The sequence below is a fragment of the Saccharomyces eubayanus genome, chromosome XII (genome assembly GCF_001298625.1).
Source record: "Saccharomyces eubayanus strain FM1318 chromosome XII, whole genome shotgun sequence".
NCBI classification, from domain to species: Eukaryota; Fungi; Ascomycota; class Saccharomycetes; order Saccharomycetales; family Saccharomycetaceae; genus Saccharomyces; species Saccharomyces eubayanus.
Window position 1 is genome coordinate 799,978 of NC_030971.1, and position 24,883 is coordinate 824,860.

The 24,883-nt window shown below is 39.6% G+C and overlaps 15 protein-coding genes across 15 annotated transcripts; 10 read left to right on the top strand and 5 right to left on the bottom strand.

The window, feature by feature from the left end:
- Positions 1 to 17: 17 nt before the first annotated feature.
- On the top strand, positions 18 to 2,432 carry LUG1 (Lug1p; the record flags this gene model as incomplete). Its single annotated transcript, XM_018366903.1, has 1 exon — positions 18 to 2,432. The coding sequence occupies one exon, from the start codon at positions 18 to 20 to the stop codon at positions 2,430 to 2,432; it is 2,415 nt and encodes an 804-aa protein (XP_018220742.1).
- An 810-nt stretch (positions 2,433 to 3,242) lies between these two features.
- BUD8 (Bud8p) lies at positions 3,243 to 5,042 on the top strand (the record flags this gene model as incomplete). Its single annotated transcript, XM_018366904.1, has 1 exon — positions 3,243 to 5,042. The coding sequence occupies one exon, from the start codon at positions 3,243 to 3,245 to the stop codon at positions 5,040 to 5,042; it is 1,800 nt and encodes a 599-aa protein (XP_018220743.1).
- A 231-nt stretch (positions 5,043 to 5,273) lies between these two features.
- TAL1 (sedoheptulose-7-phosphate:D-glyceraldehyde-3-phosphate transaldolase TAL1) lies at positions 5,274 to 6,281 on the bottom strand (the record flags this gene model as incomplete). The annotated part of the gene is made up of 1 exon (XM_018366905.1): positions 5,274 to 6,281. The coding sequence occupies one exon, from the start codon at positions 6,279 to 6,281 to the stop codon at positions 5,274 to 5,276; it is 1,008 nt and encodes a 335-aa protein (XP_018220744.1).
- Positions 6,282 to 6,934: 653 nt separating this feature from the next.
- On the bottom strand, positions 6,935 to 8,122 carry ILV5 (ketol-acid reductoisomerase; the record flags this gene model as incomplete). The annotated part of the gene is made up of 1 exon (XM_018366906.1): positions 6,935 to 8,122. One exon carries the CDS (start codon positions 8,120 to 8,122, stop codon positions 6,935 to 6,937), a length of 1,188 nt encoding a protein of 395 aa, XP_018220745.1.
- A 1,058-nt stretch (positions 8,123 to 9,180) lies between these two features.
- On the top strand, positions 9,181 to 9,771 carry ATG33 (Atg33p; the record flags this gene model as incomplete). The annotated part of the gene is made up of 1 exon (XM_018366907.1): positions 9,181 to 9,771. One exon carries the CDS (start codon positions 9,181 to 9,183, stop codon positions 9,769 to 9,771), a length of 591 nt encoding a protein of 196 aa, XP_018220746.1.
- Positions 9,772 to 10,212: 441 nt separating this feature from the next.
- On the top strand, positions 10,213 to 12,885 carry RSC2 (Rsc2p; the record flags this gene model as incomplete). Its single annotated transcript, XM_018366908.1, has 1 exon — positions 10,213 to 12,885. One exon carries the CDS (start codon positions 10,213 to 10,215, stop codon positions 12,883 to 12,885), a length of 2,673 nt encoding a protein of 890 aa, XP_018220747.1.
- A 268-nt stretch (positions 12,886 to 13,153) lies between these two features.
- Positions 13,154 to 14,602, top strand: ADE13 (adenylosuccinase ADE13; the record flags this gene model as incomplete). Its single annotated transcript, XM_018366909.1, has 1 exon — positions 13,154 to 14,602. One exon carries the CDS (start codon positions 13,154 to 13,156, stop codon positions 14,600 to 14,602), a length of 1,449 nt encoding a protein of 482 aa, XP_018220748.1.
- Positions 14,603 to 14,954: 352 nt separating this feature from the next.
- VPS38 (Vps38p) lies at positions 14,955 to 16,259 on the top strand (the record flags this gene model as incomplete). Its single annotated transcript, XM_018366910.1, has 1 exon — positions 14,955 to 16,259. The coding sequence occupies one exon, from the start codon at positions 14,955 to 14,957 to the stop codon at positions 16,257 to 16,259; it is 1,305 nt and encodes a 434-aa protein (XP_018220749.1).
- DCR2 (phosphoprotein phosphatase) lies at positions 16,225 to 17,970 on the bottom strand (the record flags this gene model as incomplete). The annotated part of the gene is made up of 1 exon (XM_018366911.1): positions 16,225 to 17,970. The coding sequence occupies one exon, from the start codon at positions 17,968 to 17,970 to the stop codon at positions 16,225 to 16,227; it is 1,746 nt and encodes a 581-aa protein (XP_018220750.1).
- A 264-nt stretch (positions 17,971 to 18,234) lies between these two features.
- Positions 18,235 to 18,522, bottom strand: DI49_3861 (uncharacterized protein; the record flags this gene model as incomplete). Its single annotated transcript, XM_018366912.1, has 1 exon — positions 18,235 to 18,522. The coding sequence occupies one exon, from the start codon at positions 18,520 to 18,522 to the stop codon at positions 18,235 to 18,237; it is 288 nt and encodes a 95-aa protein (XP_018220751.1).
- Positions 18,523 to 18,699: 177 nt separating this feature from the next.
- On the top strand, positions 18,700 to 20,922 carry STE11 (mitogen-activated protein kinase kinase kinase STE11; the record flags this gene model as incomplete). The annotated part of the gene is made up of 1 exon (XM_018366913.1): positions 18,700 to 20,922. One exon carries the CDS (start codon positions 18,700 to 18,702, stop codon positions 20,920 to 20,922), a length of 2,223 nt encoding a protein of 740 aa, XP_018220752.1.
- Positions 20,923 to 21,401: 479 nt separating this feature from the next.
- NMD4 (Nmd4p) lies at positions 21,402 to 22,058 on the bottom strand (the record flags this gene model as incomplete). Its single annotated transcript, XM_018366914.1, has 1 exon — positions 21,402 to 22,058. One exon carries the CDS (start codon positions 22,056 to 22,058, stop codon positions 21,402 to 21,404), a length of 657 nt encoding a protein of 218 aa, XP_018220753.1.
- A 273-nt stretch (positions 22,059 to 22,331) lies between these two features.
- Positions 22,332 to 22,637, top strand: DI49_3864 (uncharacterized protein; the record flags this gene model as incomplete). The annotated part of the gene is made up of 1 exon (XM_018366915.1): positions 22,332 to 22,637. The coding sequence occupies one exon, from the start codon at positions 22,332 to 22,334 to the stop codon at positions 22,635 to 22,637; it is 306 nt and encodes a 101-aa protein (XP_018220754.1).
- Positions 22,638 to 22,993: 356 nt separating this feature from the next.
- On the top strand, positions 22,994 to 23,323 carry GRX8 (glutathione-disulfide reductase GRX8; the record flags this gene model as incomplete). Its single annotated transcript, XM_018366916.1, has 1 exon — positions 22,994 to 23,323. The coding sequence occupies one exon, from the start codon at positions 22,994 to 22,996 to the stop codon at positions 23,321 to 23,323; it is 330 nt and encodes a 109-aa protein (XP_018220755.1).
- Positions 23,324 to 24,187: 864 nt separating this feature from the next.
- Positions 24,188 to 24,679, top strand: DI49_3866 (uncharacterized protein; the record flags this gene model as incomplete). Its single annotated transcript, XM_018366917.1, has 1 exon — positions 24,188 to 24,679. The coding sequence occupies one exon, from the start codon at positions 24,188 to 24,190 to the stop codon at positions 24,677 to 24,679; it is 492 nt and encodes a 163-aa protein (XP_018220756.1).
- Between the last annotated feature and the right edge of the window lie 204 nt (positions 24,680 to 24,883).

Here is a 24,883-nt window from a genome sequence, read left to right on the forward strand (position 1 = left end):
AACTGGAAAACAGTTGAATGACAGATATAAAGTCTAAAGCTTTAACAGGCCAGTCGATGGGTGCTATTCCACCTGAGATTGTGTACCAAATACTTACATACCAATTTAGGGACTTGCTAAGAAATGACCATCCTGGGACCGCGGAAAAGTTCAATGAAAATTTGGCTACGTTTGTCAAGAGCAACTTGACCGTTAATAAGACATTCTCTCATATTTGTCAAGTTCTCATCTATAGATATTGTAATTTGACTACGGCAAAAAGATTTCATGGTCTTTTGCAAACTTTAAAAGCAAATAGGGTGCTCTGTAACAAAGTCGAGGTAGCTGATTTCCAAGAACTAACATCCATTGGACTTGGCAGGTCTAGTGAGATGAATAAAATGATCAAAAATTTAACCAATGAAACCCTTCTCGAATTTTTGGTGCTAACAAAAGCAAACTTAAGGGAATTTTTAGCATGTGAAAATATTCAAGACGACTTAGACGATAATATCATAAAATACATTTTATCCCCAGGAAAGGTCTTGACTGTTGTGGATTTCTGTGGCTGCTCAGGCACCAGTTTCACGGAAAGTTTTATTAAGGCTCTGGACAGATTATACCATCTCAATAAATCTACTGATCAGCATCTGCTCGAACCCATCCAACAAAATTACCAGATTACATGTCTGGGCCTAAACGACTGTATCGATCTGCCATCTCATGTGCTTTGGAAGGTTTTCAAGATGCTGCCTGAGCTACAAAAACTCGATCTGTCTCATACTTCCATTGACGATAACACTTTGTATAATGGCATTCCACATTGGAAAAATTTAACCCATCTTTCGCTAGCCACTTGTCTTCAAGTAACTCCGAGGGCAGTTTTAGAATTCTTCAGTCATCATCCAACAATCACTGATTCTGATAATACATCTACATTGGAATGGCTAAACGTTAGTGTTATAGCCCATTCGTCATCTTGGAACGAAGTACATACGATGTTTTTTTTGAAAAAGCTTTGCCAGCATGGTCACAGTAAGACTTTACAATACTTAAATATTGGTGGTCTGCCCTTACATATGGCATCATCGTTTAGCGAGGATCCTATCACAGAATCCACTTATTACTATCAATGCCGTGATAGCCTGCAGTTTATAAAGTGGAATTTTCCTAAATTAAAAAGTTTAAGTATTAAAGGCAATAATGTCCCAATATCTACTCTGGTGGAATTTTTGACACCAATTGAACAAGACTATCCTAACTGTATTCAAAAATTAAAGGTCTTGAATATATCTGGCAACTCATACATCAATAAATGGACCATTCAGGATTCGTTACTTTATACATGTTCTCCAAGTTTAGTGGCATTAGAAGTAAACTTTGAATCCTGGCAACAAATTGAAAAATTAAACGAAAGACATGAAATCATTGCGTACAAATATAAAAATACGAGCTCTATTATCAAAGATACCTCGACCGCTGAACAAGTGAAATGGAAATGTTATATCGATTCTTCTTATGGTAGAAGATATTGGTTATACAAGACGGATCCATTTCTAAACCGTGATGATTTGGAATCAAAGTCAAATATAACCAGGTACGATGCTGAAGGCCACAAGATCATAGAGATTATTAATCAGCCAGATTTCTTAAAATTTGCCCAAAATAAAATTATGCTTGGCTGCGGACTAGTTCCTCAAAGTGGTATCAGGCGTAAATTATGCTACAGAGATTTGAAGCCACCAGTTTCCCAGTTTTTGAATAGGAAAGGTGCCATCAGTCTTGGTAACACGCCATTACCTATAATTATTCCAACACTACCCCGAGGTGGATGGAGAATTATTCATAACGAGGACGAAAGTAACAGTGATAATGATAATCATATGGCTACTATTCCAAGAAGAACTCCGCTGCTGAGCAGACCGGTTTTGAGGAGCAACAATGGTCCTGTTCGTCCTGACCCGATTGCTGGTAGTGTTTCCGCGGCAGCTCAAATTAGAGATGGGTTGTACTGGGATAGGTCTGTACATGACTTGCGTGAATTATCATTACAAGAACAAAGAATTCAAGATTTAGCTGACGAGCAACAGGAATTAAGGACAATGGCTAATTATGAAGAGACTGACGATGAATATTTGCATGATCCGGACTTAGAGCGGAGAAGGTCTCAACTGCGTCTGTTTGAAAGTTCACGGTCACGTTCCGGAAATAAAGCAAGACCAAGCCTGAATAGGGAAAACTCTTCTTCCGGTTCATTTTTGTCATTTTCTCACTTAAATCACCATCGCAAGCATAAGAACTACTACTTCGCACACCCTGATGAGTTCATCTATGACCCAAGCGATCCTTGGACTACTCAAAGATATAGACTGCATTTTGAAGTAGTTAACGAATACCAAGTTTTTGGGTGCATTGAACGCGGGATGTATAGATACTACAGTTTAAAAGCATAAAATAAAAATTTCATTTCACCTTTCCACTAACTCCCCGCCCTTGTCTTGTGCATATAATTTCTATATATGGTAAAATATTACATACATTATCTATCATTTAGCTAGACTTTCCCTAAACGAATATAATGATTGCAGGATGCCTTTTTCCCTAATTGAATGATCGGAGAATGCCTCGAAACGTAATGCGATTTTTCCTCTTTTTTTCTAATAAGGGAAGTATATTTCCTCCGAGAAAGGTAAACACAACAGCGAAAAAATAATCCAAAAGAGAACATAAAAAACAGTAAAATTGATTTACTCATTCGCTTACTGAAGAAGACCAACCCTGACAGTACCACCGCTAAAAAGACTAGGAAAACCTTCGTTGTGGTGTGTTTTTTTTGCTGCACGTTAGCAATACTTGCAAAAGTAATTATTATTTTTCATCACCTTCGCTATAATTTCCAATACCCCATTCTAATAACAAGCAATTGGTTTTAGAGAAAAAGTAACAAAGACATCCAAGAAACAACTGGAAGCTTTCCAGTCAAGTATCTGTTTTCTTCGAGCTTCTAACAGAAGAACAAAAGACCACCCGATTGCATCTTTCTTTATATTCCATAATTGACAGCTTTTATTTCTAACGGGTTTTCTATATCCGTTCCATTCGTTTGATAAGGTAACTAAATCCAAATCCGTTCGCTAATTTTTTATTCAAGTTCAATACTATTTCCCCCACACTTATAACGTATCTTTTGCTTCAATTCTTTTTTTAATACCTAATATTCCCTTTTTTATTATTTCACATTTATTTTTTATTCTACATGAAGTATGGTACAATCAGAAGAGGACAATTTAGACTCTTCGGAAACAACAGCATCCATATCATATATTAGTACTTCATCTGCATCATCAAGAGCACATCCAAGGACATCATTATTTTTGGAGAATCTTCATGACGCAAATGACGATTTTAATGCAGAACAAATGGCGATGGCTACTGTTTCTTATGAAAATACAAGTAGAGGTGAAGGCTTTACTGTATACATTAACAATGAAAGATACTCGCGAATCATGAGTGCATCTACAAGCTCTAGCTCCAGCATTAAATCATCTCCAATTGCACAATTCCGCACTATCCAAGATCATAATGTACCAACGAACACAGTGGATCCAGTTTGGCTTCGACGAGTTAATGAGGAGTCTTCACCCACAAGAAATGCAACACCCTCACAAACTGTGACAGTACGACCGGAAAGGGCCCTGAATTCACCTTCTTCACAAAGGTTAAGTTGCGCATTGACAATATCAACTTCAGTACTAATGGGAGAAGATATTGAGGAGAGTCCCTTAGAGCGAGAATCTAACAGGGCCGTATCTTCAATATATTCTTCTTTGGTAATTCGCGGGAACGATGAGCCAAAGAGTGGAACGCCCCGGCGCCCTACTCCAACTTTTCAACCTAATGAAACAATGGAAAATTCATTTCTTTCTTACCAATACGACGAAACTTTGGAACCTAGTGTTGCAGAAGCAGTAAAACTAACGAAAAATAGGAATCCCGATGTCAATTACATTAGTTCACGCAGTGGAGAAGGCCAAAATGAAAACCAAAGTCAATACGAACTCACAGACGAATCAAAGTTCATACCGCATAAATTCAAAATTCCAGAGAAGACGGCATCCATAGTGTCATCAGCAAGTGATGAGTTTAATTCGCCAGGTGCTCCGAACACAGCAACAAGAGCGATGAAAATTCCTCAGAGTCCATCACTAATAGGAAATTTACTGATTCCGTTACATAACAGTGACAGCAGTAACGGGAGTTCCCCCAGTGATTGTAGAGGCCCCAGTCGTGAAAATATATTCCGTTCCAAGTCAACGTACAACACTTCTTCATCCTTAGAGGAAGAAGGCCCTCCCATTGGAGTACCATCAATTCCTGTCTTAAGAAGTGTGTCGGGACCAAGCAGATGGGGGAAGACGCCTCTACGTGTAGATTCCGGAAGATCGACGAAATCTGAACCGTTTTCACCGTATGGAGGACCTAAGACGCCATCACCATTAAGCAAAGTAAACAACAAACGTAAAGGAGCCTCGGAACACGAACATTTTATTGTATTAGCTCCTATTAAATCGCAAAGCACACAGCAATTAGTTGATGAGAAACCGATAATAGAAATACCAGGCCGAAGTGTACGACGAGAAATCCAAGAGAAAACTGACACTACAAAGCGAGATGGCGGCGGTGTTGAGGATATGGATCTGGAAGCAAGAATGCCGATCCAGCATATCGACACCGCATCTATACATTCTTTTGATTCAGGGCAGAGTGGATTCAAAGACGTTTATAGCGTTGGGAGCATCGTTATGGTCATCATATGTTGCATCGTGGTACCGCCCTTGTTTTTCATTATTGGATGTGGCCCCAGAAGCAAAATGGTTTCAGATTATAGGTTGATGAGACTGATCATGAATAAGGAACACCGGGTGGCGTTGCTACAAGGATTCATTTGGGACGTTGATTTGCGATGGTTCCGAACACTATGCCTAATCCTAGGGGCTGCTGAAACCATGATGGTGATGGCAGGTATTGCCATTGGCTTCGGTGTAGGTATCACACAAGAATGATAGTTTGTTCCGTCCTTTTTTATACAAAGAAAAAGTTGTAATAGTATATTATTAAGTAAGATACAAAAAAGAGTTTTATTTTTTCTCGTTAAAGTTATACGTATAAACAGGCTTTCTCATTAATTTATACATATAAATATACATTTGTGTATGTGTATGTGTGTCTGTGAAGGCAGAAGAAATATGCACGTGTGACGTGACCTATATTGATATTTCCTGGATAGTTGTTACTTAAGCAGTGACTTTCTTTTCGATCAAATCGAACAAAGTGACAATATCAGCAGAGAACTTTCTGATACCCTCGGACAATTTTTCGGTGGCCATGGCGTCTTCGTTCAAGTCGAATCTGAACTTAGCTTCGTCGTTAATGTACGAGATTTTGTCGCCGGCTTCCTTCTTGGCGGTGGCGGGGTCCAAGACTCTTGGGAAAGGCTCAGTACTGTTCATCAATGTGTCCAATAGTTGAGGAGAGATTGTTAGATAGTCAACACCAGCCAAGTTTTTGATTTCGTCAGTACTTCTGAAAGAGGCACCCATAACAATGGTCTTGTAGCCGTACTTCTTGTAGTAGTTGTAAATACTCTTGACGGAAACGACACCTGGGTCGGTTTCACCGGCGTATTCCTTACCGGTGCTGGCCTTGTACCAGTCTAGAATTCTACCGACGAATGGAGAGATCAAAGTAACTTGAGCTTCGGCACAAGCGACGGCTTGGCCAAAGGAGAATAATAGAGTCAAGTTACAGTGGATTCCGTCTTTTTCTTCCAATTCTTTGGCGGCTTGAATACCTTCCCAAGTAGAAGCGATCTTGATAAGGACTCTTTCTCTAGAGACACCTTCTTGTTCGTACAACTTGATGATGTGTCTAGCCTTTTCAACGGTAGCTTGAGTGTCGAAAGATAATCTGGCGTCCACTTCGGTAGAAACTCTACCTGGGACAATCTTCAAGATTTCCTTACCGAACTCTACCAACAATCTATCTACGGCGCTCTCTACTTGTTCTGCGGTGGTCTTACCGTGCTTCTTACCGTATGCGACAGCGACATCGATCAACTTGGCGTGAGCTGGTTGTTTGGCAGCGGCCAAGATCAAAGATGGGTTGGTGGTGGAGTCTTGAGGCTGGAACTTGGCGATGGAACTGAAATCACCAGTATCGGCAACGACGACGGTACCGGCGGCCTTTAGTTGCTCTAGAGAGTTGTTGGCGACCTTTTGTTTCTTTTGGGCTGGTTCAGACATTATGTACACGTATAGGTTGTGACTTTGAGTTGTTTTTACTACCGAACTGAAATTTCACTCAAAATTATTTTCTCGAGAGACAGCAAGAAAAACACCGCAAGCATTGAAGTACGCACCTACAAGTATATATATATATATATATGTACATAGGAAGCGTGCGCGTGTTAGCATATACGACTCGTAGGAAAAGGGGTCGTGGACCAGACGCAACTTGGCAAATTGAGCAAGCCCACCTCAATATGGATCGATCAGTCATTTTAGTTCCGCTTAAGCCCGCCCTGTACAGGCCACGAGGGCAACTCATAACGCCGTGCTAATGCCGCCACGCCACCGCAGTCGCAGCTTAGTCAACAAGCGAAAAATTAACAGCTGTTACGCTGGCAAGTGCGTTCTCTTTTGTTGGAGAATTATTTATTAGGCTACTGAGTCGGAGTTTTCGATTTAATTAGATTATTCATTGAATCATAATAAATATGTAAAAATATATATGTTGAAGCTGCTAAAGGCACAGCTTCCTAGTGTACAGATGTATGTGGTGAAAAAAACAAACCTAAAATGATGTTCGGGTCAATTCAATTGACTATGACTTGATGATGATGTGAAAATTCTGAGAAGAGAAAAAGTTTCCAGCACTTGATTTATTGTTTTCCTCTTTATTTGTTTTCTGGTCTCAACTTTCTGACTTCCTTACCGACCTTCCAGATTTCCATGTTTCTGATGGTGACCAATTCCTTTTCTAGCTTTTCTCTGTAGTCAGGTTGGGAGTTGAATTCCAAAGATCTCTTGGTTTCGGTACCGTTCTTGGTAGATTCGTACAAGTCTTGGAAAACAGGCTTCAAGGCGTTCTTGAAGATTGGGTACCAGTCCAAAGCACCTCTTCTGGCGGTGGTGGAACAAGCGTCGTACATGTAGTCCATACCGTACTTACCGATCAATGGGTATAGAGATTGAGTGGCTTCTTCGACAGTTTCGTTGAAGGCTTCAGATGGGGAGTGACCGTTTTCTCTCAAGACATCGTATTGAGCCAAGAACATACCGTGGATACCACCCATCAAACAACCTCTTTCACCGTACAAGTCAGAGTTGACTTCTCTTTCGAAAGTGGTTTGGTAGACGTAACCGGAACCGATGGCAACAGCCAAGGCTTGGGCCTTTTCGTGAGCCTTACCGGTGACGTCGTTCCAGACGGCGTAGGAAGAGTTGATACCACGACCTTCCTTGAACAAAGATCTGACGGTTCTACCGGAACCCTTTGGAGCAACCAAGATGACATCTAAGTCCTTTGGTGGTTCGACGTGAGTCAAGTCCTTGAAGACTGGAGAGAAACCGTGGGAGAAGTACAAAGTCTTACCCTTAGTCAACAATGGCTTGATAGTAGGCCATGTTTCGGATTGAGCAGCGTCAGACAACAAGTTCATAACGTAGTTACCCTTCTTGATGGCATCTTCAACGGAGAACAAGTTTTGGCCTGGGACCCAACCGTCTTCGATGGCAGCCTTCCAAGAGGCACCGTCCTTACGGACACCGATGATGACGTTCAAACCGTTGTCTCTCAAGTTCAAACCTTGACCGTAACCTTGGGAACCGTAACCGATCAAAGCGAAGGTGTCGTCCTTGAAGTAGTTCAACAACTTCTCTCTTGGCCAGTCAGCTCTTTCGTAGACAGTTTCGACAGTACCACCGAAGTTGATTTGCTTCAAACCACGGGTGGCAACCATTGGCTTAACGAAACGGGCAGCTGGTCTGCTGTAGGCAGCAGCACGAGTGGCCAAGGCAAAGGTTCTCTTAGCAGTGACGACACGAGAGTTACAGATCAATCTGGCGGCTTGAGTTCTCAACATTTTGTACGTTTATTTATTTGGTGGTAGGGCAAAAAAATATAACTCCTAGGGGATAGGTTGTATATATGTTTTATATTGATTCTATAGATGAATCTAACAAGAAAAGGGAAAGAGTCTACCTAATTATATCATTAAGTCATGTCAGGTCCCTTTTATACGAAAGTTTTTCAGTTTTTTTTTCCAACTTGTACGATTACTTTTTTTTGCGTCCTGCGGCGTGATGAAAACTTCGCCGACTGTCAGCTGAGCGGAAACGGACTCAGTTTAGGCGCGCGCCCGCGGCAGAACGGCGGATGAGTCACTGGCGGCAGCGGCGGCGGCAGTTGGAGACCGCGCGCGAGGTGACTCTTGCTGGGCGGTGGTGGCAACGGACCCGGTACCGGAGGAGGCCGCTATTGCCGTCGTATTGTCTCGGCGCCATCCTGGAATAGTCATCCCAGTTCAGCTCAGCTCAGCTCAGCTCAGCGGGTTATTGTCTTTGTTTGGCTGTGGCAGTGTTACAGGGACAGTGCTTCATCTCTTGAAGGGTAGCGGGAGATATAACAAGAAATGAAGAAACACACGGCAATACGGAATGCAGAAGGCAGAATACGGTCAATTTTGCTCCAGCTTCAAAGTAGTTGTTTAAGTGTGAAAGGGCTAGTTTAAGAAAAGATTGAAGCGCACGAGTTTTACTTTTTGTTACGTATTTTTAATTTCTGAGATGTACGATTCGGCATTTTAGGTTCTTGAAATAGGGGGGAAACACGAAAACGTTAAATAAATATTGAATTGACGTCAGGTGGTCACTGGCAGCCATCGGCTGGGTCGCGGTCGCTGGATGTGTTTGCCAGTGGGTACTTAAACTTGTATGTTACACTTCTTTGTGCTGCCTCGCCGGGTAAGGCGCAATTTAGGGATCCACATAACACTGCGAAAACTAAAGGAATTATTAACTTCAGCATTTAACTCCTTCTAATGGCCGAGCAAAAGGGTCTCTTGCTTGCTTTCCACATATTGTTGAAGCTTATAGTACACTCGTCATCGCCACTTTACCCAATAAATAAAATATATCAAAAATGTCTGTTTGTTTAGCCATCACAAAGGGTGTCGCGGTTTCGTCAATAGGTCTCTACTCTGGGATCTTGGCTTCTGCTACGTTGGTCTCATCCACCACTCCACTAGAGGTCCTGACAGGCTCGCTATCACCCGTTCTATCCAATTTGAGGAATGCGGCCACCTGCTTAGGGGCCATCGCCTCGACTTTCTTTTGTGTGAGTTTCTTCGGCGCCCCTCCTTCCCTGAGACACCCTTACTTGTTGTACGGTATGCTTGCTGCTCCACTGTCTTCGTTCGTCCTTGGTTGTGCGTCTTATTACAAATCCAGAAAGCTCACTAAAATTTCAAAGCAATCTGCATTACAACCTGATGAGACGAAGCCTGTCGTTTCCGAACTAAGCGATTCCATCATCGATTTAGGTGAGATTGTTCATGCTGCAAAGGACTCAACTCAAGACAAGAGACCTATTACTACYCCGCCCAAGCCGGCAGAGGCCCTACAAACCGGTCCTCCAATCCATACCAATAATCTAGTCGTGGCTACAGCTATTGCTATCCTTGGCTTCGTACAAGCCGTTGTTGGTATTTACGGCGAAGGCCAATTTGTTTAGCATCCTCTTTCAATTTATTTATTGTCTTTACAAAACTTGTAACTGTCTAATTTTGGCTCCCCTTCTCCCACTAAAAAAGAAATAGATTGTAATTGCTCGCAGTTTTTCCATATTCTTATTAATTACAGAACGCCACACCGATGATGTGTCTACGTACTTACACACACGCACACATACACCAACACACACATTATATATATATATGTATACATAAAAAAATATAATATAAACCAATATATGTTTTCGGCAGTTCGTCTATAACTGTCACTTTTTGCCTCACCCGGCCAAATTCTCAGGCAAAAAAACGCATGTTACAGTAGGAAAAGAGAGAAAAACAACAAATATGAGCTGAAAAAAGTACTGGAAACACATCAGTATTAACAGATACATACACGTCGCGTAGAACTAGACGAAGCGGAGGACATTCTATACTAACAGTGCATGATGCCTGATGAAAATTCAAACTCGTCCACTCTAAGTTCAAGCGCGCTGTACAGGGACCTAAGGAAAGAATATGAATCTCTTTTCACGTTAAAGGAAGGTTCCGGTCTGGAAATCTCACCAATATTCAACGTCCTTCCTCCAAAGAAGGACTATCCAGACTATTACGCAGTGATCAAAAATCCGGTGTCTTTCAACACTCTAAAGAAACGTATCCCGCACTATACAGATGCTCAACATTTTCTGAACGATGTTGTCCAAATTCCCTGGAATGCTAAGACCTACAATACAAGAGATTCAGGAATTTACAAATACGCGTTAGTCCTCGAAAAGTACTTAAAAGATACAATTTATGCAAACCTGAAAGAAAAATATCCAAAGTTGGAGTATCCTGATTTGGGTCCTTTGCCTGATGAACCAGGCTATGAAGAGTTTCAGCAGAAATTAAGAGAAAAAGCTGAAGAAGCTGCGAGGGCAAATGCTGCCAAAGCTGAATCTATCTCTTTAATAAACTCCACCGAAGCAGCCAGGAAGTTGAGGAAGACCCGTACCGCTTCCGTCAAAAGAGAATCTGAACCGGGGACGGATACAAACAACGATGAAGATTACGAAGCCACAGATATGGATATTGATAACTCCAAAGATGCTGATTTCCCTGATTTGATTCGGAAACCCCTGATAAACATTAATCCCTACAATCGCAAACCATTAAGAGATAATAGATCCACTACTTCATCTCATTCGGGCACTCCCCAACCATTGGGCCCAAGGCATAGACAAGTATCAAGAACTCAAGTGAAACGTGGGAGACCACCAATAATCGACTTACCTTATATTCAAAGAATGAAGAATGTAATGAAGATTTTAAAAAAGGAAGTACTCGACAGTGGAATTGGTCTAACGGACCTTTTTGAAAGATTACCAGATAGACACAGAGATGCGAACTACTACACTATGATCACTAATCCAATGAGTCTTCAAGATATCAATAAGAAAGTGAAAACTCGTCGTTACAAAGCATTCCAAGAATTTCAAAACGATTTCAATCTCATGTTAACCAATTTCAGAATTTCACACAGAGGCGATCCTGAGAGTATAAAAATCTCGAATATCTTGGAAAAGACATTCACCAGTCTAGCAAGATTTGAATTATCCAAACCTGACAGAAGTTTCATTCCGGAAGGTGAGTTAAGATACCCACTTGATGAAGTTACTGTAAATAATATGTCATATCACGTGGGGGATTGGGCGCTTCTCCGAAACCAAAATGACCCTCAAAAACCTATAGTGGGCCAAATTTTCAGATTATGGAAAACTCCAGATGGGAGACAATGGTTGAATGCCTGCTGGTATTACAGACCTGAACAAACCGTGCATAGAGTGGACAGACTGTTTTACAAAAATGAAGTTATGAAAACAGGTCAGTATCGTGACCATTTGGTATCAAACTTGGTTGGAAAATGCTATGTGATTCATTTTACCAGATATCAACGTGGTAACCCCGATATGAAATTGGAGGGCCCTTTATTCGTTTGCGAATTTCGTTACAATGAATCGGATAAGATCTTTAACAAAATTAGAACTTGGAAAGCTTGTTTGCCAGAAGAGATTCGTGATCTAGATGAAGCCACTATTCCAGTAAATGGTAGGAAGTTTTTCAAATATCCTTCCCCCATCAGACATTTACTACCGACAAATGCATCTCCACATGATCGTGTTCCTGAACCAACGATAGGATCCCCTGACGCACCTCCATTGGTCGGTGCCGTTTATGTGAGACCCAAGATGCAACGGGATGATTTAGGAGAATATGCCACATCTGATGACTGTCCGAGATATATCATCAGGCCCAACGATTCTCCAGAAGAAGGCCAAGTGGACATTGAAACCGGTACCATCACTACAAGCACTTCAACGGCAAATGCTCTTCCGAGAACAGGCTATTCAAGTAGTAAATTGTCTAATCTAAGGTACAGCAGGTCTTCTATGTCATTAGACAACCAGCCCCCAGTTGGTCAACAACAGATACCACTATCAAGAGTTGGTTCTCCAGGTGCAGGCAACCACCTTACTGTTCAAGGTTTAAAGCAACATCAATTACAGAGATTACAGCAACAGCAACAGCAGTACCAGCAACAGAAAAAATCGCAAGCCTCGCGCTACAATATACCAACCATTATTGACGATTTAACATCACAAGCGTCAAGAGGTAATTTAGGAAATATAATGGTCGATGCTGCTTCATCATTCGTCTTACCTATTTCCATAACAAAAAACGTAGATGTTTTACAGCGTACTGATCCACATAGTCAAACCAAGAGATCTGGAAGAGAAGAGATGTTACCATGGAAAAAGACGAAAGGTGAAATATTATGGTTTAGGGGTCCCAGTGTAATAGTAAATGAAAGAATAATAAACTCAGGTGACCCACGTTTAGAACAGTCGTTGAACAGATGGTCCGGCACCAACAAGAAAAGAAAACTAGAATACGAGGAAGTGGAGGAAACCATCGAAAACATAACTGAAAAAGACGAAAAAGATGATGCGATGGAACCGGATGTGGAAAATGAAAGAGACAATTTACCAGGCCCATTCGTCCTTGGGTTGAGACCTTCTGCAAAGTTCACTGCGCATAGACTCTCCTTGTTGCGGCCTCCTTCATCGTCTTCATAAACACCTTTATTCCGAAAGCGATGACAGCAATGTCACGCGTCGCACATTACCCTCCGCGAGCAGAGTCAAACTTTAAACAAGGCAAGAAATGAAATAAAATAGAAGTTATTATATAGTAGAGAAACATCTATAGATTTATTATCGTTGTATTAATAGTAATAATATAAAATAGTTACACTTTTATTTGAGACCTTTAATTTTTTCTTTTCAAAGTCAAGACAGCGAATTGCTCTAACAAAAGTAAGAACAAACCAAACAATCCAACAAAATGTCCGACTACGACAGTTATGCTACTCCATTGTCTTCTAGATATGCTTCTAAAGAAATGTCAACAACTTTCTCTTTGAGAAACAGATTTTCCACATGGAGAAAGCTGTGGCTAAATTTAGCCATTGCTGAAAAGGAATTAGGCCTAAACGTTGTCACTGATGAAGCCATTGAACAAATGCGTCAACACATTGAAATCACTGATGATGAGATCGCAGAAGCCTCTGCTCAAGAAGCTATTGTGAGACACGACGTTATGGCCCATGTCCATACTTTCGGTCAAACTTGCCCAGCTGCTGCAGGTATCATCCATTTAGGTGCTACTTCCTGTTTCGTTACAGACAATGCTGATTTGATTTTCCTCAGAGACGCTTACGACATCATTATCCCAAAACTTGTTAATGTTATTAACAGATTGGCTAAGTTTGCTATGGAATACAAGGACTTGCCAGTTTTAGGTTGGACTCATTTCCAACCAGCACAATTGACCACTTTGGGTAAAAGAACCACCCTATGGATACAAGAGTTATTGTGGGATTTAAGAAATTTTGAAAGAGCCAGAAATGATATTGGATTACGTGGTGTTAAAGGTACTACCGGTACTCAAGCATCTTTCTTAGCGTTATTTCACGGTAACCACGACAAGGTTGAAGCCCTAGACGAAAGAGTCACTGAATTATTGGGATTCGACAAGGTGTATCCAGTCACTGGTCAAACCTACTCAAGAAAGATCGACATCGACGTCTTGGCTCCTTTATCTTCCTTTGCTGCTACCGCACACAAAATGGCTACTGATATAAGATTATTGGCCAATTTGAAAGAGGTTGAAGAACCTTTCGAAAAATCACAAATTGGTTCCTCTGCTATGGCCTACAAGAGAAATCCAATGCGTTGCGAAAGAGTTTGCTCTTTAGCTAGACATCTAGGTTCTTTATTCAATGATACAGTTCAAACTGCATCTGTTCAATGGTTCGAAAGAACCCTAGATGATTCTGCTATTAGAAGAATTTCTTTACCAAGTGCATTTTTAACTGCCGATATTCTATTATCTACTCTATTGAATATTTCATCTGGTTTGGTCGTGTATCCAAAGGTTATTGAAAGAAGAATCAAAGGTGAACTACCTTTCATGGCTACTGAAAATATTATCATGGCTATGGTGGAAAAGAAAGCTTCGAGACAAGAAGTACACGAGCGTATTAGAGTGCTTTCCCATCAAGCAGCTGCAGTGGTAAAGGAAGAAGGTGGTGAAAATGACTTGATTGAACGTGTAAAGAATGATAAATTTTTCCAACCAATCTGGGAAGAATTGGATTCTTTACTGGAACCATCTACTTTCGTTGGAAGAGCTCCACAACAAGTCGAAAAATTTGTTCAAAAAGATGTTACCAACGCCTTGAAACCTTTCCAAAAGTATTTAAACGATGAACAAGTTAAGTTGAACGTTTAAGACTTTTGCACGCGCGAATAATGTCTATTATTCTTTTATAATTCATTAATGAAAAAAAAAAATTCTTTGCTTATGTACATTTAAATAAATCCGTAAATAGAAGGCAACTTCCTTCCGATTTTTACCTTTTTTTCTCATAGAAAATTCCTTTTGCTTTTATTTTTGGTTTCTTGAGTTGGCATTGTTTATACTATTTAAAAAAAAAAGGAAACTCACAGTGCTGAGATCTTTAAAAAGACTACCTTGGAAGAAAAATATCCTTAAAGAGAAAGTACATAATACCTATAATTTGGAAAGCATACCTTGGATTAATGCCTCGCTGTTTAGGAAATAATACGTACGTCCTAGAAATATGAAGTCATATTTATTAAGTCGAAGACAAAGACACATTCGTGCGATATGCTTTCATAACATTGGTCTCTGTAAGACCAATGGAAATAATAAGTACATAACGGATCACGTTGCTGGGTTTGTGCCATGCTTCTTTATTTTAGAATCTATAAGGGGGGAACTGCTCTATATCAGTGAGGTGCAATCTGATTCTTTACAGAAACTTCATTTCCAGGAATTACCGAAATTGAATGGTGCATCTGCTATGATTGTATTGAAGTTAGTTGGAAAGGTCCCAAAGGCAGTTTTGCACAGCATTGTATCGAATAAGAATGCCATTAATAATGATAAGTGGTGCATTTTGTCTACTTATACGATCGATCTCAACAAGCTGCAACCTATTTGTGACGACGTAGCGTTGATTACAAGTATTAACATGCCAGTTCTTGAATTGGTAGACGGGTCTTACACGTTATCTAAGGAAAACGTTAAACTATTAAAGGAACCAACCAGCTTACACAAAAGGAATATAAGCGAAATCAAAATCAAAAATTCACTGGCGTATAGCTCCTTACTAAAACTAAACAAATTACTCGAGTATTCTTCGCAAGTTCATGAAGAAATGAGCGAACTTTCCACCAGAATAGAAGACAGTTTTCCATTACATAAAAACCAACATCAATGGTACATAGAAACTGTACAGAAATCCATTGCTGCACTACAAACTAAAACAAATAAAAAAAATATAGAAAAGTCACAATGTGAGGATAATGGCACCATACACCATTCCAAAACAGAGATATCCTTGGTTTCACAAGATGAGTCTATAAACGATGATTACGGGAGTATATATTCCAGATTTGTGCAAATTAAAGATAGACTAGACCAACTAAGGATAAAGAAACTATACCAGTTGATAGGGATTTTTCGTTCAACAAATTTATTCGATATAGGAAAAGGTTACATACGCTTTGAGAGGTCTTCTAGCTCGGACAACATTATTGAAGGTCTCAAACTAAAAACTTTACATATAGAGAGTTTATTAAAAGAGGCCGAAGAGTCTTCAAAGCAAAGAGAGTATATGAACAGCCAACTGGGTTATTATCTTTTATTTCTCCATTTGACGGCAACTCAAATCTTTAAACTTCCTCTACCTTACAAGTTGATGTACTATGGAAGTACTTCCGTAATTGAGAGTCAGTATCCTCTTTACTTTACTGATTCAATGATCACAAAGCATCAAACGAAACTACTGAGAGCAATGCATTACTTTAACGCCGACATTTTACAAATTAAACAGTTTTTGGAGAATTATTGTTCAACATAGACTGGTAATCGAAAATTTCTTTGGGGCTACCATTTAGTCTTTTCCATGTATAAATATTGTTCTCACTTATATTAATCTCATAAATACGGATACGTCTCTCTGTACCTCCATAACCAGCATAACCGCCTTCCCCACCTCCACCACCATAACATAGCCAAATTTGACTTGGTGTGGAATCGTCTTGTAGGCAATAATCATTACAGTGATCATGCCCACAACTGACGACATCCACACCCAACTTGTGCAAAGTAGCCATCCCTTCAGAGTTATATTTAGGTGCAGTGACGCCTTCTTTATAAGTACCCACGAGGGCGTTTTCCTCCCCGGGGTGTGTACTCGATTGAATATTCAAATATTCTGGTAATGGAATGTGGAAAAACGCCATTGAAAGCTCAGTTTTCATTTCCAAAGTTTCATCATAGTATTTGTTCATATATTCCCATTGAGATTCTTTGATCCAGTYATAACCAGGATAAATCTTACCAACAGTAGAATATTTATGAGAATCCAAAAAATAAAGCGTACTCACCGGTACTTCTGTATTATTATATGAAAAAACCTGATGAACGTAATTACCGACACCAAATGTGTTATCTTTTGTATCGTAAGTACTAAATTGAAAAAGCGAATATGGCAGGGTTGAAGCTAATTCGGACAACTGCCAACGCGTCAAGCTTCCTTCGTCATCATGGTTGCCCCATACCATTGCCCATGGAATCCCTCGCGAAATGACAGGCGCGACTGCTTTTAGTAATGCCGTTTCAGAGTCTTGGATAGATCTGTCGCCCATGATTTGATCACCAGTGAAAACAACCAACTGAGGTGCTTCGATGTCTAGAACTTGTTGGACGAAGGCCTCTGTCTTTGGATCAGCTTTGCAAGTCTCATGTTTTGGGAATTCGTCGACACATTCAGACTCTCCTACACCCAAGTGAAGGTCTGCTAATTGAACGATCTTGAATCTGCCTTCGTCTGTTTCCTGTAGACGTTGGGCTTTTGAATTCGCAGGGTAAAAACCCACAAATCTGTAAGTCAAGTAAGCAGGTTCACTACCTGCATAGTGTGTGAAAGAAACATCCTTTTGTAAACTCCAAGTTTCTCGCGGATCCACACAATCAGTGCCAAAGAGAATATTGATTTCACTTATTATACCACGCTTTTGTAGTAGTTCTATGCTGATGGGTTCAAACGTAACAGAAAAATCCTTAAATGACACAGAATTATCCTTACTACCACTAGATATTCCAGTGATAGCATCTACATTCAGCTCTCCAAAATCAGATCCGAGAGAATGTAAGGAGCTAAGGCGTAAGATATCGTAATAAAGGTACTCTGATCTCCCCAACCACTTCCGCCCAAATGAACCTTTTAAATCTTTATGTATTTTTCTTCTTGCAACCAATAAATGTACGCTCTTTGGTTGTGGTCTTAGTTCATAAAAACTGAAGCATCTTTCATAAAAACGACCTATATGGAAACATTGCTCATTGCCAATATTTATAAGCAAATTGTCACTAGGAGAAAGATGTTCTAAACCGTTATCCTGGAGCCACTCTTCGGCATCTGCGTCAAACTCTTTTTTAAGACCTTCAGAAATCCTATAATCTTGTACTCTTGATGTTTGGTTATGATCATAATACAGGAATACGATTAAGCCAAAAATTGATAAGTATACCAGGAATCTTTGATATAATTTCGGTAAACGAATCATGCTGGAATAGGCTAACGGACTAGTCTCTGATATTCATATTCGATACTTGTATTAGAGACTTCATTGGCTCACGAGGCCTCCTTTTTGAAAAAGGCCAACACTAAAAGTCAAGTGTAAAACTTAAAAATTTACTTAGAAATATAAACCCAAATGTGTAAAAAAAAAATCTTTCAGTTTACGTCCATATAAAATTACCCATTTTGTCATTTTAATGCTTGCAGTAAAGCAAAGCATATAATCAGGGGCATCTAGGACAATGATCCTTTAGTGCTTCTCTTGCTCATGCAAATGCTCATAGTCTCTTTTAGAAACTTCTTCATCACTTAATCCAGGTCTGTGACCGCCGCTTCTTAATAGGCCACCAGCATCTCCTGCTGAAACTCTTGGATTGGGTTTTATGCAATGGGGCTTGCGTAGTTGTTCAAGGTTCATCAGCTTTGTTTTTCCTCCTCCTTTTAAAACGATCTTTGGATTATCGCCCAAACTCCGCTCCAACTCTGTTGTATTTTTAGTATGACTGTTATCACTATCACTTTTGTCACCAACTGCCATTTTTCGTTTGTGCTATTGCTTTTACTTTGCTCTTTGTAACCCAACCAGTATTAGGAGTTCCTTTAAGGTGCGAGGTCTTTTGTCGCGATGGCTTTGATCAGCTAAAAATGATATGACTATTTATATCATTTGAGAGACAGAGATAAGCTAAATAGAGCTAGTGTGATAAAACCAGCAATGAGTGAAGGATACCTTATGCAAAATATAGGAGGCACTGATCTACTAGTTAATGATGAAAAGGCAAAGGATCTACCCTTTGTAGAGTCATTTTTGGTAGAAATTGGCTGTGAGAAATACTTGAATAAATTTATCCAATGTAGTGTTGTCACAGAAGAAGAAATCAAGTATTTGGACAAGGATATTCTCACCGCTCTAGGGGTCAACAAATTAGGAGACAGACTCAGGATACTAAGAAAGGCTAAATCATTTCAGAGAAGCAAACGCATTGAACAAGTAAAAGAATTGAAAAACCTCATGGAAAAGGTAAGTTCCCTATCTACTTCCACATTGACTATGAACTCGGACTTGGCTCCTGAAAAACACTGTGTTATATTCATTTTAAACGATGGCTCTGCTAAAAAAGTGAATGTTAACGGTTGTTTTAATGCTGACTCTATTAAGAAGAGATTGATCAGGAGATTGCCGCATGAACTATTAGCCACGAATTCTAATGGAGAACTCACTAAATTGGTTCAGGATTACGATGTGTTTGTACTGGATTACGCCAAGAACGTGCTACATCTGCTGTACGACGTAGAATTAGTAACCATATGCCATGCCAATGATCGAGTTGAGAAAAATAGACTAATTTTCGTTTCTAAAGATCAGACTCCAAGTGACAAGGCCATATCCACATCCAAGAAATTATATCTGAGAACATTGAGTGCATTAAACCAAGTAGGGTCATCTTCGTCGAACTTACTCTCTCAAAACAGGACAATTTCTAATACCAATTCAGAAGGAAAACTCAAGATTGACAATACCGAAAAAGACAGAATTAGGCAAGTTTTTAATCAAAGACCCCCTAGCGAGTTAATCTCAACCAACTTAGCGGGGTACTTCCCTCATACAGACATGAAACGATTGCAAAAAACAATGAGAGAATCGTTTCGTCATTCAGCTATGCTAAGCATCAATCAAAACAGACCTTTGAGCGCCGAATCAAACAATGTTGGGGATATCTTGTTAAAGCACTCGAATGCCGTGGATATGGCACTATTGCAGGGTTTGGACCAAACTAGAATAAATAATAAGCTCGACACAACCAAAATTCCGAAGCTTACACATAAAAGCGCTGACAGTAAAGATGTCATATCTGATCAATTAGAACTGCTAAGTGTTGAATCTGATGGAGAAGAAGATTATGATTTCCTTGGAGAAGACAGCGAAATCGTTTCGTTACCAACAAAAATTGCTACACCCAAGAACTGGTTGAAGGGTGCTTGCATTGGGTCAGGCAGTTTTGGGAGTGTTTATTTGGGTATGAATGCTCACACAGGTGAACTAATGGCAGTGAAACAAGTGGAGATTAAAAACAACAATATGGGTGCAGCCACAGATAATAACAACAATAACAACAACAACAACAACAACAACAACAAGCAAACCAAGACAGATGAGGATAACGTTCAGGAGGAGCAACATCAGTCACGGTTACAAAATCAGCAGCAGGAGAAATCAGAGGATGTCGGTGCAGTAAATCATCCAAAAACTAATCAAAATATTCATAAAAAGATGGTTGATGCTTTGCAGCATGAAATGAATTTGTTAAAGGAACTGCATCATGAAAACATTGTGACCTATTACGGTGCTTCTCAGGAAGGCGGAAATTTAAATATTTTTCTCGAATACGTTCCTGGAGGTTCGGTTTCATCCATGTTAAACAACTATGGCCCATTTGAAGAATCGTTAATCACTAATTTTACGAGGCAAATACTGATTGGGGTTGCATATTTACATAAAAAAAACATTATCCACCGAGATATTAAAGGTGCAAATATCTTGATTGATATCAAAGGTTGCGTGAAGATCACCGATTTCGGTATTTCCAAAAAATTGTCACCTTTGAATAAGAAACAAAACAAAAGAGCTTCTTTGCAGGGCTCAGTTTTTTGGATGTCACCAGAAGTCGTCAAACAATCCGCCACTACTGCTAAAGCAGATATATGGTCCACTGGTTGTGTTGTTATTGAAATGTTTACTGGTAAGCACCCGTTCCCAGATTTTTCACAAATGCAGGCTATTTTTAAAATTGGCACTAACACAACGCCTGAAATACCCTCTTGGGCTACACAAGAAGGAAAAAATTTCTTGAGAAAAGCGTTTGAATTGGATTACCAATACAGACCCACAGCTCTTGAATTACTACAACATCCATGGCTGGATGCGCATATAATTTGAGAAAGAGCTTTATTTGTTTCCATTTTTTTTTTGTTACTTGAATGCTCTATTCGAATTTTCGTTAAAAAAATAAATATATAGATTCAATTTAGTTACGTTCATTTAAGAATATCCGCTATTTATTCTTTCTTTTTATATATGCTGGCTAAGCACTAGTTGAGGATAATTATGAAAATATCAGAGTAACCACCGTATTCAGTGTTCGTACTTTAGACAACGGAATTAAGCAAAACACTTCTAGTGAAAGAAGTACTATTGTACCAATAAGAAAAGCAGAACGATAACGGAAGCTTTCCACACGGTCTCATATGAAACTATTGATATCTTTCCAGTGCCTGTTTCGAAAAAAAAAAGGAGGTTGTTGGAGTTGAAAGAAGGGAGAGACTGTATAACGCTTCATTTATAATAAGGATATTCTATCCACCTCAGTAAGGTTTTGAATTTATCAGAGAGATACTGAAATTAATGAAAATGCTCGATCATGGAGACCACAGTTCACCCGTACCTCTCGAAGCATATACTGTCTTATCGAAATTAGTTTTGATGGTTTCTCTGCCGTTTTCGCTTTCTTCCTTAGTGCCATTTTTAAGCATCATATTATTGAATTTTTCACTCTCTCTAAATGATTTGTCGTTCATGTCCTTAGATAAGATCGAATCCACATCAACAATTGAACAAGAGGGAATGTTGCATTGTACAGCCATATCACGAATTTGAGAATCTTCGCTTATTAGAAACCAATGCAACCCCTCATTCCCGTCTAAATAGCATTTATAGATGCAACTTTTCAGTAAATTCTTCAATCTTTTAGGCAGCTTCGCAATATTTACCTTGCCAGCATTGTTGTTATGTTCCATAACATCAGACCATAATATAATATCTAAAACTTCGGGAAACTCAATGAAAACTTTCAAGTTAGTAAAGCTAGGATCGTCTAACCTGTCAATGAACTTCAAGGATTCGCGAGCCGCAAAACTCTTACGTCTCTGTTGAAGAAAATCCAATTCATTTAATGTGAAAGTTGGAATATAGAAATTCAAAGTTACCGTCTCCGTGCAGTCAGAACACCACCTTTTAATGTTACCTAAACCCTTTTCAAAAGCCGAGGCATCAATAATGAAATTATACTGTGTCATCAATCAACCTGCTTATTTGAGAAAAACAAAGTAGAAAAAAACAACAGGTACTGATTTATAAATGAAAAGTTGAACTCAGAGATGAAACGGTGTTCTTCTGTAAGGTTGCAACGCGAACTTTTAGCATTACAGTTCTCTTTGAAGGCTATTTCTGATTCACTTCTATGGAATTGATAAAACACATCACTATAAACGAAGATATCGAATTTTCAAGGTCAAGTGAAAATAGTAGCATGCATCAAAACTAACGATGAGGTAGAGACCTGCTTCTGCATGAACTGTACAAATAGTAATTATCCGAAACGTACACGACCCACGAAGATGCCCCAAAAGCCGCTTAAAGTCACTAAGAAAGTCAAAGACCCACGTAGGGTTACAAAGAAGCAGAAAAACTTAAGGAAAGCTGCTCCGTTGCAATTGAAATCTAAAAAGAAATCATTACAATATATGAAGAAATTAAGAAAGAGCTCCTCTCTTACGGAAACTACCGAAAGATTGGTTGCAAGTAAAGTCGGCCACTTGGAGCTGTTGAGGGGTACTAGAAAAGAACTGGAAAAGGGCAAAAAAGCTTCCAAATAATTGGAAAAATTTGTATTTGCCTATTTTGTAAGGCATTGTTTTTGATCAGGGACTAGCTGGGTCCATCTCGTCATTTTTTTTGCAGGTAGTCTAATCTAGTTTAGTTCTAGTGTTTTGTATATTAGCTTTGTAACTTTAGAGTTATGCAATATGTTGCTTTTTTGTTTCCCGCGAGAAATTTGGCTAAGTGATGAATCAAAAGTCATGATGCCACAGTTTTTAAAAACTTTACATATATATTTGCTGCCAAGATAGGCGTAAGAACTAAGAGCGTCGATATTTCCGAATTAGCCAAAAGTAAAGAAATAGCATAGTCGTTATTGCATACCCATATAAAATAAGCACTACGTCAAATAATGTCCGCTTTTGTTACTAAGGCTGAAGAGATGATCAAAGCTCACCCATACTTCCAATTATCCGCAAGCTGGTGTCCTGACTGCGTATACGCAAACTCTGTTTGGGACAGGTTCAACGTAAAGGACGAAGTGTTTGTTTTTGACATCGGTTCTCTGCCAAGAACCGAACAAGAAAAATGGAGGGTTGCATTTCAAAAAGTTGTCGGTAGTAGAAACTTACCAACCATTGTTGTCAATGGGAAGTTTTGGGGAACCGAGAGCCAATTGCACAGATTTGAAAACAAAGGTACGCTAAAGGAAGAGTTGACTAAAATTGGACTTCTGCCTTGAATAGCTTTAGTTATATACATACCATGTGTAAACGGTGAGGGACTAAATGAATGGTCTCTTCACATTCATCTAGAAACGCTCAAGAACTTTATAAATATTCTTCTTCCTCTCACTTTAAATAGCAATATTATCCGTGTGCGCAATGCCATGTCGTTCCTCAAAGATCGAGAAAGTTCTTCGCTTTCATTACCATCATATAAGATGACACCATCTTCTTGAGCGTGCTTCTTTTCATCCCTCTGCTAGAAAAAAAAAAATGTCGGTAAACCATAAATGACACCAAATAGCGTGTAACCGGTCTTGAAAGAAAGCGGTTGAATAGTAAGCCATGCCCAAGTGCGGATACAAGCGTAAGTGGACTAGGAAAACAAATACATGGCGATTCAACGTAACGGCTTTTATCTGAAGATCAGATCTTAAGAAGTCGTTTGTAAACGACCATAGACATGGTGATGCTGCAACCACTTACGTGGGTGAAGAGTGCATATAAAATCTCAAGAGAACCGATGGACAAGTTGCATTTTTCTGCAGGTTACGTTATTTGTTTGTATGGAGGGCGGGGGGATTCATTCATCGGGATCGCTAGCCAGCTAATAAAGCTTATTTGGATTGTCAGATGGAAAGGGAAAGAAAAGAAAAAGCAAAAATTTGTGAACGCTATTGTATTGTAGTTTCTTCTCAATTTGTATATAGGTACAGGCTATAATCTCCCAAGCCATCGAGGACAGATTCTCCTTTTTCACCATTTCCCTTTTCCAGATTTAATGTTGGTTTCTTTATAGATAGAACATCTACACGAAAGACTCTAGACCAATCACACTCAACATATCGATTGTGGGTTTCGGTGCTAAGATCTCGAAGTTTATGAGATTAATAGAAATCCCTGTCAAAGATAGAGAATCTATCTGCTTTTTGAAGAACCCTGATTTGCAGCCTATTAAGGCAGAAAAACAAACACAGGGGTTTTGGTCCAATTTTGCATATTCGAGGGTTATGTCCTTCTCTGTGGGAGCCTGGATTAGTGCCTCGTGTGCACTGTCCGAGGGACTGAGTTATTCAGAGACTATCGGTACGTTTATTATCGGTGATGTGTTGACTATCGTATCCACCCTAGCCTACTCATGTCCTGGTTACGACTGGAAGGTTGGTTACACGTTGGCTCAAAGATTTGTCTTCGGTATCAATGGTTGCGCTTTCAGTATTATCATCAACTATGGTTCCAACGCTTGGTTGGGTGGTCTTTGTATCAACATGATCTCAGATTCCTGGTCTCATCACTATTTGCATTTACGTAACACTTTGTTCCCCAGTGTCGCCATGACTACTAAGGAGTTGATCTCTTTCTTTGTTTACTGAGGGCTGTGTCTAATCTTCCCTATCAAGATCAATGTCAGACACGACGACAAGGATTATTACGGTGCATTCACCGATGAAATAGCAAAAAAGAAGGGCTTGGTCCCATTCAGCGAAATCTCTGAAGAAGAAATCACTGCTTACACATTAGGCAAAAGATACACCACTGGCCATGAATTCAGACCTGACGGATCCGGCGATGAAACA